At 40.6% G+C, this 12,919-nt stretch overlaps 1 protein-coding gene across 5 annotated transcripts in view; it reads right to left on the bottom strand.

The window, feature by feature from the left end:
• Nucleotides 1–12,919, bottom strand: part of GRM5 (glutamate metabotropic receptor 5) — a 543,349-nt gene that overhangs the window by 11,710 nt on the left and 518,720 nt on the right. For 2 of the 5 annotated variants that reach the window (XM_060157880.1, XM_060157877.1), the window contains exon 8: nt 5,152–5,247. The exons of 2 other annotated variants lie outside the window; for them this stretch is intronic. In XM_060157880.1, coding sequence (XP_060013863.1) covers nt 5,152–5,247 — 96 coding nt within the window. The remainder of the gene's footprint in view (nt 1–5,151; nt 5,248–12,919) is intronic. One more of the 5 variants, XM_060157881.1, reaches the window with a different exon arrangement.

Consider the following 12,919-nt stretch of genomic DNA (forward strand, 5'->3'; position numbering starts at 1 on the left):
AAACAAAATGTGTCGCTTCTGAAGAGACATTTTCCCAAAGAAGACATACAGATGGCCATCGGGTACATGGAAAGGTGCTCAACATCACTAATCATCAGGGAAATGCGCATCCAAACCCCAATGAGATATCACATCAGACCTGTTAGAATGGCTCTTATCCAAAAGAGAAGAAATAACAAGCGTTTGCAAGGATGTGGAGAAAAGGGGACCCTTGCACACTTTGGTGGGAATATAAATTGGTGCAGCCACTGTGGAAGACAGTTTGGAGGTTCCTCAAAAAGTTAAAAATCACACTGCCATGTGAACCCAGCAATTCCAACGCTGGGTGTTTATCCAAAGAAATGAAATCAATATCTTGAAAAGATATCTGTACCCTAATGTTCGTTGCAGCATTATTTACAATAGCCAAGATACGGAAGCAACCTGAGTCCATTGATGGACAAATGGATAAAGAAAATGTGCATAAAGAAAATATTATTCAGCCTTGAAATAGAAGGAAATCCTGCTGTTTGTGACAACGTGAATGAAACTTGAGGGCATTATATTAAGTTAAATAAGGCAGATAAAGACAAATACTGTATGATCTCATATATGCCATGGAAAGGAAAAATATCTTGCTTATAATGTTCTTGTGAGAACTTAATGTATAACATTTGTGAAGGGACTACCCCAGTATCTGATGCATAGTAATTACAGTAATGGAAGCAATTGATTATTAGTCTTACTCGTTTTAGAACATCTCTAAATATAAGTTATAACATTAATTTGAAGTTGACTTTGGGGAGGAGTGAAGAGAAGACTACTGCAGCCATCCTAGCCTATGGCTCAGCACCCAGCTGGCCTCTGCTGTGCTGCAAAGGCAGCCTCTTTCTCTTCTGTGGACTCTGAATTTTTATCATTATACAGTGTCCTTCTTTATCTTTCTTTATGGCCTTTGTTTTAAGGTCTATTTTGTCTGATACGAGTGTTGGGACCCTGCTTTTTTGTCATTTCTGTTTGCATGACATGTCTTTTTCCCATCCCTTTGCTTTCAGTCTGTGTGTGTCCTTTGCCCTGAAGTGGGTCTCTTGTAGGCAGCATATCGTAGGCTCTTGTATTTTTATCCGATCTGCCACTCTGTCTTTAGATTGAGCATTTTATGGACTCTGAATTGTATATAACTGTGTGCCTAGCTGTTTCTGAACACTCGATTCAGGTTTATTTTATTATTATTTAGTTTCTATTACTCTTAATTCTATTTGCACTGGCATTGGTTATTGTTTATGATATTAAATGAGGAGTTAATATGATAAACAGTTGTTCTATGGGAGAGGGGTTCCATATTGCACTGCAGTGATCTCTTTTTCTGACTCTGTTTCCTGATAGACAATTGATTTTCAAGGGCATTAGTCTTGACTTGGCCATCCATTTATCTCCAGAGTCTTGTCAGTGCTTGGCTTATAGTAGATGCTTAGTAAATGATCATTACATGGAGGAAGAAATAATTGAGGGAATGAGAGGCAAAAAAATCCTAACACAGGTATCACATTTTGGGGTTACTTTCAAATCTGAGTCCCTTACTCATTTAATAATGACTATTATTACATTGCTGTTACTAGATTCCCTAAGGTGTTATTGAACAATTATACCCACTAAAATTAGATGCTGCATCTACTAGGTGAAAAGCAGTTACTCAGCTGACTAGGGGTTGATCTTTCACATAATTGATATCATGACGTAGCAACAGTAAAAATAACCCCCTACCACCCTCCTTCCTTCAGGCACTGAAGGGGGGCTTTAGATCTGTATCATTTGATTAAGGGGGCCCTTTCTCAAAGAGAGACTGGGAGACTCAATATCTGTGCCTCTCCTTCATGGGGTATAACCTGAGCACATCAGAATGCAGATTCCAGGGAGCACTGAGGTGGACTCCCCCTGCTGAGACAGGCAATAGTAACATTCATTGTTGAGGATTTAGCCAATCCGGAGAGCGGACCATCTCCGTATGAACTCCCACGTAACAGTGCTTAGGGAATTTCTGGTTCTTAGAGCACCTCCCTGTTTAGGACTCTCTTTCACTTCTGCAGTCAGGAAGACTGCTCTGAAACACACTTAGACTGTCCACTGTGAAAATATGAAAAGGTGACAAGTTATGCTATAGTCAGACAGAAAGAAAAAGAATGTTCACATAAAGGGAAAACGGCGACATAGTATTTCGGGAAGCTAGAGTGTTAGGGATACATACAGTGTTCCTTTTCCTTTCCAAGTGGGGGGGTGAGGGGGGAGATGTGAGGGGGTGTCTCTAAGGCCCTGCCAGTGTTGCAGATAAGGTCATGCTGTTGTGCCGTGCTATGACTGCACGCCTTGTAAAACTCCTTCTCTCCTGCCCGGCAACATGGCTCTGCAAGGATCTCCCCAGGCATGACTTCATAGGGTCCGGTCCATTCTGTAGTGTCATCATAGAAAACATAGGCAAATGAGATGCCGGGCGACACTCCTGGTTTTCTGTGGTTGTTGGAGCTTCCCTCGGCCCCTCCCTGGGACTGGTGGTTTGGTAATGGCTGCAGAATCAGCCCAGATGTTTGCAGAGTAAATAGGATGCTTGACTGTGACTCTGGGAAGCAACTGGGGGGAGGAGTGGGAATGGATAAGAAAGAGGGCCTTATCAGCTGGTACTAAAAGTATCTATGAAAGTTTCATACAGTTATGCTTTTTCCAGCCCTTCCATTCTATTCCAGAACAAGCAAATTGGGATTAACTACTCTAACCCCTTATTTAGAAATAGTATACATTGCAGTTGTCTCCTCTCTGATATCTTAATATCTTTCTCTTAATATTCATTTTAAACTTATCTCTTTTGGATAAATATTCTTTGTGTGTATTCATATAAACAAATAGGACTCCTCCCATATATGCTTTCTCTCTGTCAGTTTTTACTTGATGTTAAAGAAATGGAAAGAAAAAGTAGGAAGGGAAGATCATTTGTTTCTACTTAACTATGCTTATCTGTGAGGCTGAGGTGTTTGCTCCATCAGAACTCTCTTAACTGCAGCATACACTGCTCCCCTCTGCCTAGCAGAACATATCAGTGTAATAAGCCTTGCCATTACCTTGGCTATATTCAAACAAATGCTGAATGGTATCTTACTGTTGTAGGGAAATTTAGACCATTACAGTGTAACACATTGAGTGGCTACCTTTGTAGATCTGGACCTGACCCAAGGAAGCTGGGATCCCCTTGCTGTCTTCCGTCTCCCTCCTCCCCCCCACCCCCATTCTCAAACAAGACAGCCTTGAGCAAATCTAATCGCTAGGCTGATCAGATCTGAGTTCCAAGCACTGACTAAACTCTCTCAAGAATACCGCTTGACGGAATTGAGACCTTATGTTTACCATGAATAGCTTCATCTCCTACACAAGTGGATTATTTCAGAATATCGGTTTATGGACTGACTAAATCTGAATGACTTTGGAAACTTGTTACACTACAGATTCCTAGGTTGTGCTGACCAAGACTTTGCCTTAGGATGTTTGATAGGCAGCCAAGTTTGCTACGCTTGGGAACTCCAGTCCGAGACAGTGCCTCAAATTACAGGTCACTTTGGACAGAGCCCCTGCGCTCATTTGATGCAGTCATTTTCACCGTGTCCTGTCAACTCTGATGCTGTCTGAATGATTTTCAAGTAGAGGAATTGTGCCACTTAGTCATATCTGAATGGAAGGAAACTAGGAGCCCCAGTAGCAGTCTGTTGAGTTACCCGCCACAAAATGATCCACTGAGGCTTATCTTCCAGACACACTGAGATCCAAAGAAAGCTGTATAAAGGGATTGTGGGTATAAGACTATCAGGTACACCAGTGTGCACACATATGTGCCTGCACGTGTACACGTGCTCTCACTGCCTTGTTTCTGGGAGCCGTGAACGAAGTCAGCCAAGCTCTTGACCAGGGCTGCTGTGAATGATGGCTCAGGCTGTACACTGCACAGTTCAGGGCATCATTTTCACAGACTGTGATGTGAACGGCCCCCAGAAGTTGTGCAGTGTCCTTGTAGAAAGTTAGGCATTATTTTGAAAACCAGAAGGCGCCCACTACTGCGGAATAGAACAACGTTTGGAGGTGAAAGTTCACGGGATTAGATTCTCTTCTTGCTCTGCAGCGGGATCTCAAGCTCTGCTCTCAGCACATGGGCACACATATGTACACACTGTATCTTCTGCACTTCCCCTTTCCTTTAATCCAGGCTGATTTGCGAGAGCTTCCCTCCCACACTTCAGTACCACAGATGGATTGGGAAAAGCCACAACAAATTAGGGGTGGGGAGTTAGTTCATGGGGGACAATTTCCCAACTCAGGGCTCCTCCAGCCTTCTTTATCTCCAGAGCCTTTTTCTTGAAACCCAGTCCCATGCAATAAAGCACGTTTATTTCATGCAGACAAAGCTTAGTCGATGCTTATAGTTCCAGCTACCCCAGTTTCCTGGGCACAGCTTGGTTGGGAGGGCCTGGTATGACGGAACATGCACAGCACAGCGACAGGGTGTGTTCACCACCAAACACAGAGAAGGAAGGGAGCTGCAAAGCTACGGTAGCTAGAGGAGGACTAGCTTTCCTGATTTCAGTTCACGAAAAGCCTGTGGCCTCTACAGTTCACTCGTTTGGCCTGGCATTTGCCCTTGGCTGTGAGATGACATTTCATTCAAAGTAAGTCAGATGAATTCCCAGGCTTGTGGGATCAGGGCTGGAGTCTCCCCTCCATTGCAGTCCTTCCCTCAAAACCAGTCCTAGGCTTTTGCATTTGTTTTTGTTAAGCAATTGGATCGTCCTGAAATGTGTATTTCCTCCAATCTCTTCCACTTTGCAAACTCCACAGAAGCGTGTAACCAGTAATTTAAAACCCACAGGGACACTGACTGTGAGCTGAGGCTTCAGACATGCAAAGCGCACAACCCTGGGGAATAGCAGCGTCCGGGACAGGAGGCTCCCATCACTTCACACGTGGGTGGCGTGGGTTTTTGCAAATCAAACGCACGTAGAAACCCAGTGGTGGCCCAGGTTGGACACACTGCACGGGAGGCACGGTGGAGTGAGGACCCAGACCAGGGAGCCACCTGTTCCTGTAGCTTGCGTACATTTAGTTCACACCACCTCAGGCCACTCACACTTTGCTTACCTGCTCATTGTTGCTCTCCCACCATTCCCCATACTCCCTTTGGGGGTGAAACACTCTATTTCCGACTTGTGCTGGGCCAGTCTCCTGTCTTTGTACCTGGTGAGCACGAACAGGGACAGGAGCAAACAGAGAGATGTGATTGTGTGCTTCCCTGGCCGGGCTGAGGAAGAGCTGGGGCTGCAGAGGGTGGCCCCTCGCCCGAACAGGGCTCCTGCTTTCACTGCGGTGGCTGACCTGTGATGCTATAGATGGTTGTGATGGTATATCGATAACACTGGGGGGTAATTTTGTTACTCCTTGGTTGAGCCACATGTGATCTACCCTTTTACATTGCCTGTTGATCATATTTAATAGTCAGTGGAAAAAGGATGTAATTCATAGCCTCTAAGAAAAAGATGAATATCAGTACATTAGAATTTAGTGTTTACCATATGCCAGACCTGGTGCTAGAATTTGACCCAAATGTAGTCCTGGCAACAACTTGTGGCAGAGCCTCTGCTATCATTGTATCCATTTTACTGAAGCAGAAACTTAAGATTATAAGGATTAAGTAGATTGATCCAGGATTTTGGACACAGGAATCTAAGTTCAGAACCTACACTTTTAGCCATTATAATGTGTTTGCCTTCTAGTTTAAAAAGTCATTCTTATCATTAATGAACCTTCCATGAGTGGTACTGTGTCTGAGCGTGATACTAGAGACTGGTGATGCCAAAAGAGAAAAGAGACGTTCCTTGGATGTGAGAGGTTTACATAACCATTAAGCTGAAGTGTGACAGTCAGTATTGGGCTGCTTGCATTGTGGTGAGTGGCTTAAACAGCTTTTACATCAGAGCTAACAATTCACCACATCTGGAAGGTACTAGAAATTTCATCTAAAATAAGTTAAGAGATTTCCAACATTTGTCTGCTACATGGTGCATCAGGATGAACCCTTATACTTGTATGACAGTTTTCAGAGCCAACATGCTTTCACAGAAATAATCTCTTTTTTTAATTCATCAGTTTAAGCCTGTGGGGTAATTAAAGAGGCATTGTTATCCCCATTTGCCAAATGAGGAAACTGAGACTTACTTAACTGACTTGACCAAAATCACAAGCCTAGTGAGGAGAGCGTAATAGTCAGTAGACCTTGCAAGCGTCCAAGGCTCTTAAGGTTTATTATTATCTTCATTACATTTTCCCTTCTAAATCTGGAGCCTGATCTGGTGCCACTTCGTCCACGTTCCTGTTATTCAGCAGGTAGTGATAAAGTGACCAGCAGAAGACCTGTTTACTCTTGATATAGTCACTTTTAAAAAAAGTTTTCTTTTTCTGCTGTCTCAGAATTCATGTTAAATAAAACAAAAGGCAACAAAATTAAAATCATTATTTGTCCTGGGATAAAGGGCTTGCTCATAACTTCTTTCTCTTCTTAGATGTGAAAAGTATTTAGTATTTGAGTGAAAGTGAAATGGCTCGTTAAATCAAGCAAACTGGATTACCTTCTTCAGTGAACATTAGTTGAGCATCTATTAAATTCTAGGCAATGGGCTTTGTCCTAGGGATAGAGAGAGAAAAATATAATCTTCAGGTCCTGCCTTATAGAGCTCACAGTCTCATGGGAGAAGGAAGGGGAGGAGACAGTATGTACACAGTAACTTTAGGTCTAAGCCATAAAGAAGAGAGGAAAAGAGCTTAAAAGACTTTCTTTGAGAAGGTAAAGCATCGGACCAAACCAGATTGAGCAGCTTTTATTTCACCAAAGAAAACACCTTGGAAGAGGATCCCTTGTGAAGTACCAATCATCGAAGGACATTCCACATTTCAATAGAAAATATTTTGTGTTTATTTGTGAATTGGGTTGCATAGCCAGAATGCTGCTCTAGAGCTTAAATTAAAAGAATATTAATAGAATAATAGAAGTATTCATGGTTCCTTACAAAGGGTTCCTTAAAAGTATTTTTGAATATCTTCTGTTAGGCTAATTTCCAGTTAATTTAAATTTTTTCATAGCTAATTTAGGACATCTACACTCTTCATGCCCCAAAGCTCTTCTTTCTGTCTCTATCTGTGTCGCTCTGTCTGTCTCTCTCTCTCATGTACACACACACGTATGCACACACTCTGCCAGGTGCCCCTGCTTATGAAACATCTTATTCTCTCATAACCCACTCTCTTTTGGTAAAAGATTTTACAAAGCAAAATAAAAAATACAAATCCCAACTTATTCCAATAAAGCAAGAGATACATTAGACTTATTTAGAAGTTTCAAATAGTTCTTGTATCCAAGGTGAAAATGTCATTTACAGATTGGGAAGCTTATCTTTGCTTTTGGATGGGACACTTCTTCCTGTCTATAACTATAATTACAGCTTAACTATGTTTACCAGATACTTAAATAAACCACATTTTCATTCATTCACTTATTCATTATTCCATTCACCATAATGTACTGTTTAAAGTAGCTAATAATGCTTCTATAGTCTCTGCTGCAGGTGTATAATTCTTTCCATTTGGGCTTATTGCAGAACTCTAGAACTGTCAATTAAAATAGTTAAAGCTTTTCAGAGTTTATAGCTAATAAAATATCAGTGAAAATTACTTCTCTTATATAATAAATTCATATATCTTTTAGGCACTTACTAAAGCAGAGATATACACAGAGTTACGCACACATATACACACATACTTTTGAGGTACTGTTTTACGTGCTTTACAAATATTAACTCAGTTTTCAAAAAATGCTTTGTGATTATATTCAAGGTCATAATAGAAATAATGATGATAACAGAATATTGAATGTTCCAGGTTCTTTTTGGTATATTATCTTCAATTCTTAAAACTACCCTACAAAGTAGGTGCTATTTTCCTTACTCCAAAGAGGCAGGCCTTGAGGATCAGGGTCCATAAGCCCAAGCTTACAAGGTTTATGAATGGGGAACCCAGTATTAGAAAATGACTCCAAAGCTCATCTTATTTCCATTCATCTTCCGTATAAGTAACAATGTCAGTAATTTTAGAAACAAAACTATGAAGACTTACTATTTACCTTTTCTAGGCCCCATTTTGCAAATAAGTAGTAGAGTTAATAAGGATGGCTAGTGGAGGAGCTAGTGGAGGACTTTACATCGTGTTCCCTCATTTGGGTTCCTATAGATGCACTACATATGTTTAATTTACAGCATTCAAACCATTTACTGAATACCCCATGTGCAAGGCACTGTGATAAGGAGCACGTGGATAACTCTATGCCATTGATAAGTTCATAGCCTGGAGTGGGAGGATGAAATGTAAGCAGATAATTTTCAAACAACGTGAGAAGTTTTATTATAGAAACGGATGCAAGAAGGACTCCTAACCCATACTAGAATGGCAGGAAAAACTTCAGTGAGATATGATTCCAGGGTAAATCTTGAAAGATGAGTAGGAATGCAGTATGAAAAGATGGGTACGCAGGCAGAAGAGACATCAAGAGCAAACAGCATGGTGTGCACAGGGAAACAGTGCTTGGTGTTTTTTACTGTAACCTAGGGTAAATAACACAAGGTAAAATGCATGGTGTGGATGGAGAGGCTAAGAAAAAAATGTGGTCGGAGTTGACATTTAGATAAAATACTACGGACTTGAGGGAATGGAACTAGAGATAGAGCGACTCATTCTATTGTAATAGTTCATGTGAGAGACGTTGAGATAATTCCTTGGGGTAGTGATAATAGGAGGAAAATTAGAGAACAGTTTCAAAAATATTTAGGAGGTAGAATGAGTAGGATTATCGATGAGTTTAAGAGAGAGAAGTGCAGAATGCTACCTCAGTTACTGCCTTGGGTGGTGCACTTAACTAAGTTAAGAAAATATAGGAGAAGGAGTATATTTGGAGGAAGAAATAAAAAGCTTCATTTTGGAATATTGGGTTTGAGATGCTGGTGGAACATACAATTGGACAAATTCAGTAGGCACATGGGTTTAAGAATCCAGAAGTTAGGGGACTATTATGTACTTGGGAGCCATTAGCATACAGATGACTGCAAATACCGCGAGAACGGTTGAAAGTGCCCACAGAGAGCAGGTAAACTATGGGGTGGTGGAGGGAAGGATTACAGACTTGCTCATTCTACCTGTTAACAAACTCCTCTAACACTGTTAATGGAAGCATTCCCTCTAAATGTTTTCTGAGTACCTGCTATATGCTAGATACTGAATTCAGGGTTCTTCAATCTGCTGTTTTTTTCCCTTTACAGTCTCCAGACTTGTAGATCTGTGCTCAATATAGCTTTGACACTTTGGTTTCTGGGCCATAATCTTAGCGTGAAAATCTGTCACAATAGGTTTAAGAGATTTAAGAATGATTTGTTCTGAAATTAGCTTTAGTTGCCGTCTATGAAGATTTTTTTTTTTTGATTCCTTTTGTACCTCCTTTGTCCAGGAAGCTCTAGTTCCTCTTTACTCAGTTCTACAAGAACCCATGTTCGTCTGGTGAATTTAAAAGATATGGGGGTAATCACTAAGGATTGGATAGTAAATGTAATTTCTCCATAATGATTTGAATAAAAAATTCCATTTCTTTACTCCCTTTCCCCTGTCTCTCCCAATATCTACTAGACACTGGATTACTGAAATTTCTATATAGGCTCTGTGTCCAGAATGGATAAATGAGTCCAGAATGAGGTGAAAGACCAGAATAAAATGAATAAATTCAAAGAAGAATGTGTATATTAGGTGAAATAGCAGGTATTGTGGGGATGATGCCTGAAGCTAGAAGGAAAAGAGAGAGTTTGATATTAGACATAAGGACTCCTTATGGGAGGGAGAGTCAGGTAATATGTTTACTAGAGGTAGGATGGCTAAAATGATAATTCTAATTGCATTAGAATTTAATCATTACAATTGAGAAATGAGCCCATGGTGATGGTTTCCTCTTTATTATATAGGCACTAAAGTAACCCAGAACGATAGCAGAGCTTGGGGTGGACAGAAATTCTTTACCCAGAAGTTGGTAGTAAATAGTAATTTTAAAGAAAGTTGAAAGATAGAGGGATAACTAGATGTCAAGAGCCTCAATGGGATAACTAGATGTCAAGAGTCTCAGTGAAGGCGGTTTTTCACTTTTACATTTCTGTGTGACATATGTCTGGAAGTAGCATGGAGTTGCTGACCCCCAGCTCTGTGCCCTGAGGAATATGTGATGTGGAAGGATAAGTAACCTATGAAAGGCCTACAGGGGAAGGAATGTCCTTAGGAGAGAACCAGGTTTTAAGGTAAAGAAAATACAGTAAATGGAGTGTTTAATGAAGAGGTTGAAATTGAAGGAGGGTCTTTATCAAGAAATAGGGATTACAGACAGAGCCTTCAAATGGTTTAGAGGGGAAAAGTCCAGTGGGTGAAACAAAGACCAATATGTGTAATTGGAATTTCCCAACACGATACTGTTTCTGCGATGCTAGGAAGATTCCATGGTAAATTCTCTCACCTTCCCTTAATGTCAAGTGCAAAGATTTTCCATCATCCACGAGTGAGGAGGCCCATGAAGCAAGTGCTGTTGTGAGTAGCTATCCCATGTTTTCTGATACAGATTGCAGACTCTCTGAGCATGTGGTTGAGATGAGAGGGGGAAAACGGCATTGAGCTCCTGGAGGTCTCAGGAGTAGAGGGAAACAAGGGACAGAAGAGGAGAAAGCTGAAGGTGCCAGAGGCACGTTTCTCTGACTCCATAATTTAGTCAAGGCCTTGTCCTGCCCAAAGTGTTGTTCCTTCCAGTGGCTAAAATTATCTTGAGAAATAGTTTTCTTTTTACCATCTTCTCTCCCACGCTGACTCCCACTGTGCCGCATACTCCACTCTTCGAAGGAGCGTTGAGCTAATTCTTCTGAACTCTGAACGATGCCCAGCTCATTTTCTGCTCCCACACTAGGTATCATTCAGTTTAGTGCAAACCACAGGGCGACATTTTCTCCTATGTGTAGAAACCACCGTACACACATTTTACTCTATTCCATCCTCCTTTAAAATATTTAGAGGGAAAAAAAAAACCCCAACAGTGGTCTCTATTAGAGGTCAATGAAAGGAAGATGGAAAATGTTGGAAATTTCATGTATGTTTTCTGTGTAAATTCAATATGGAATGGTCACCAATAGGGCAGGAGAGAAGGATTGGGGAGTTAGTGTGTAGGAGGGTGTTTTTAAAGGAAATTTCTCATTTAAACCATTATAAATGCATCCCATTTACGAAGTAAACTTAAATCCTCTTTTTCTTCAACTGCATTCTGTTATTCAGAATAGAAGTATGGTATGAGCAGAGATAAATGATATGGAAGGAAAGAGTCTTTTCCTCAAAAATAAAAATTATCGAGGTAGTTATAGAACAAATCACTTCGTCACAGAAAACCCAGTAAGTGATTTTCACACCAAAATTGCTGTCAAGAAGGCAGAGTTTTGAGGCTAAGATTAAGCATAAACCTAGAAAACTAGAGAATTACAAAAAGATGATGAGTGAATAAAACTTGTGAATGAATACGTGGATGAATAAATGAATAAAATGGAAAGGTAACTTGGGGGGATTATCAAATCTCCAAAGGGCTTTGTTGTTATTGTTGTTGTTTGTTTTGCTTGGTTTTGTTTTGTTTTTATGAAGTGGAAACTGAAGCAACTTTGTAGACTTAGGTCAAGAGACCAAGGAAGAGAGGAAAAAAATTAAAGATGTTTGGGGAAAGGGAATACCTAGTGTAGAGTTTTGAGATAAAACAATTACAGAATGAAAGGAAAGAACACACTTTTTTCACTTATACTTCATAATTAACCAGTTGGCATATACTGCAGGCTTCATCTTCACACCATACCCGGAATCTGACCATTTCTTACCACCCCCTCTATTTACTACCCTGGTCCAAGCCACTGTCATCTTTTACTATGAAAATTACACTGGCTTCCCAAACTGGCCCTGCTTCTGTCCTTACGAAAACCCTCCCCACCACCCAACCCAGCCTAACCATATACAGTCTTCAGACAGCAACCAGGATAATCCCGTCAATACAAACATCTTTTTTATCGCTTCTCTGCTCAACCCATCTCCCTGAGTAAATCTAAATTTCTTATAACGGTTTACAAAGTCCTGTATAATCTTCTCCCTCTACTGTTTCTCTGATCCCATAACTTACTTTTTTCCCCCTTCCCCACTTTGTTCTGCTTGAAGACACCAGGCATCCTCCCACCAAAGTGCCATTTGCTTTGGTCATTTCCTCTGCCTTCAGTGCTTCCCCACAAAATATCTTGAGAGATTACCTCCTTTAAATCTTTTCTCAAATGTTCCTTTCTCAATATAGCCTGCCGTGACCACCCTGTTTAAAAATGCAACTGTGACCTCACTCTTCCTACCATTTCCTGCTTTTATCTTATCCACCATAATTTATATTCTACTTATTTGTTTTATTTACTGTCTTTTTTCCCAGTAGAACCTTCAAAAAAATGTGAGCTCTATGAAGCATATTAGACTGTTTTCTTCACTGCCATCTTTCCAGTGCCTATGACATTGCCGAGCTTATTACGGGTGATGATATTTGTTGAATGAATATATGCATAAATGAATGAATAAAAGGAGAACCATGTTATGGGAAAATATTCAGGTGGGGAGGAGGAAAGATGAGCAAGCTCATGAGAAACGACATGAGATCTCTCAAAGTTGGAATGATAATCAGTGAGAGGAGAAAGGGTGGAATTTGAGGTTTGTGAAAGTATGGGTAGAAAAGTGAAATAGCCACTATGGGCAGGAAGCTTATGGAATAAGCAAAAAATAT

The sequence above is a fragment of the Lagenorhynchus albirostris genome, chromosome 9 (genome assembly GCF_949774975.1).
Source record: "Lagenorhynchus albirostris chromosome 9, mLagAlb1.1, whole genome shotgun sequence".
Lineage (NCBI taxonomy): Eukaryota > Metazoa > Chordata > Mammalia > Artiodactyla > Delphinidae > Lagenorhynchus > Lagenorhynchus albirostris.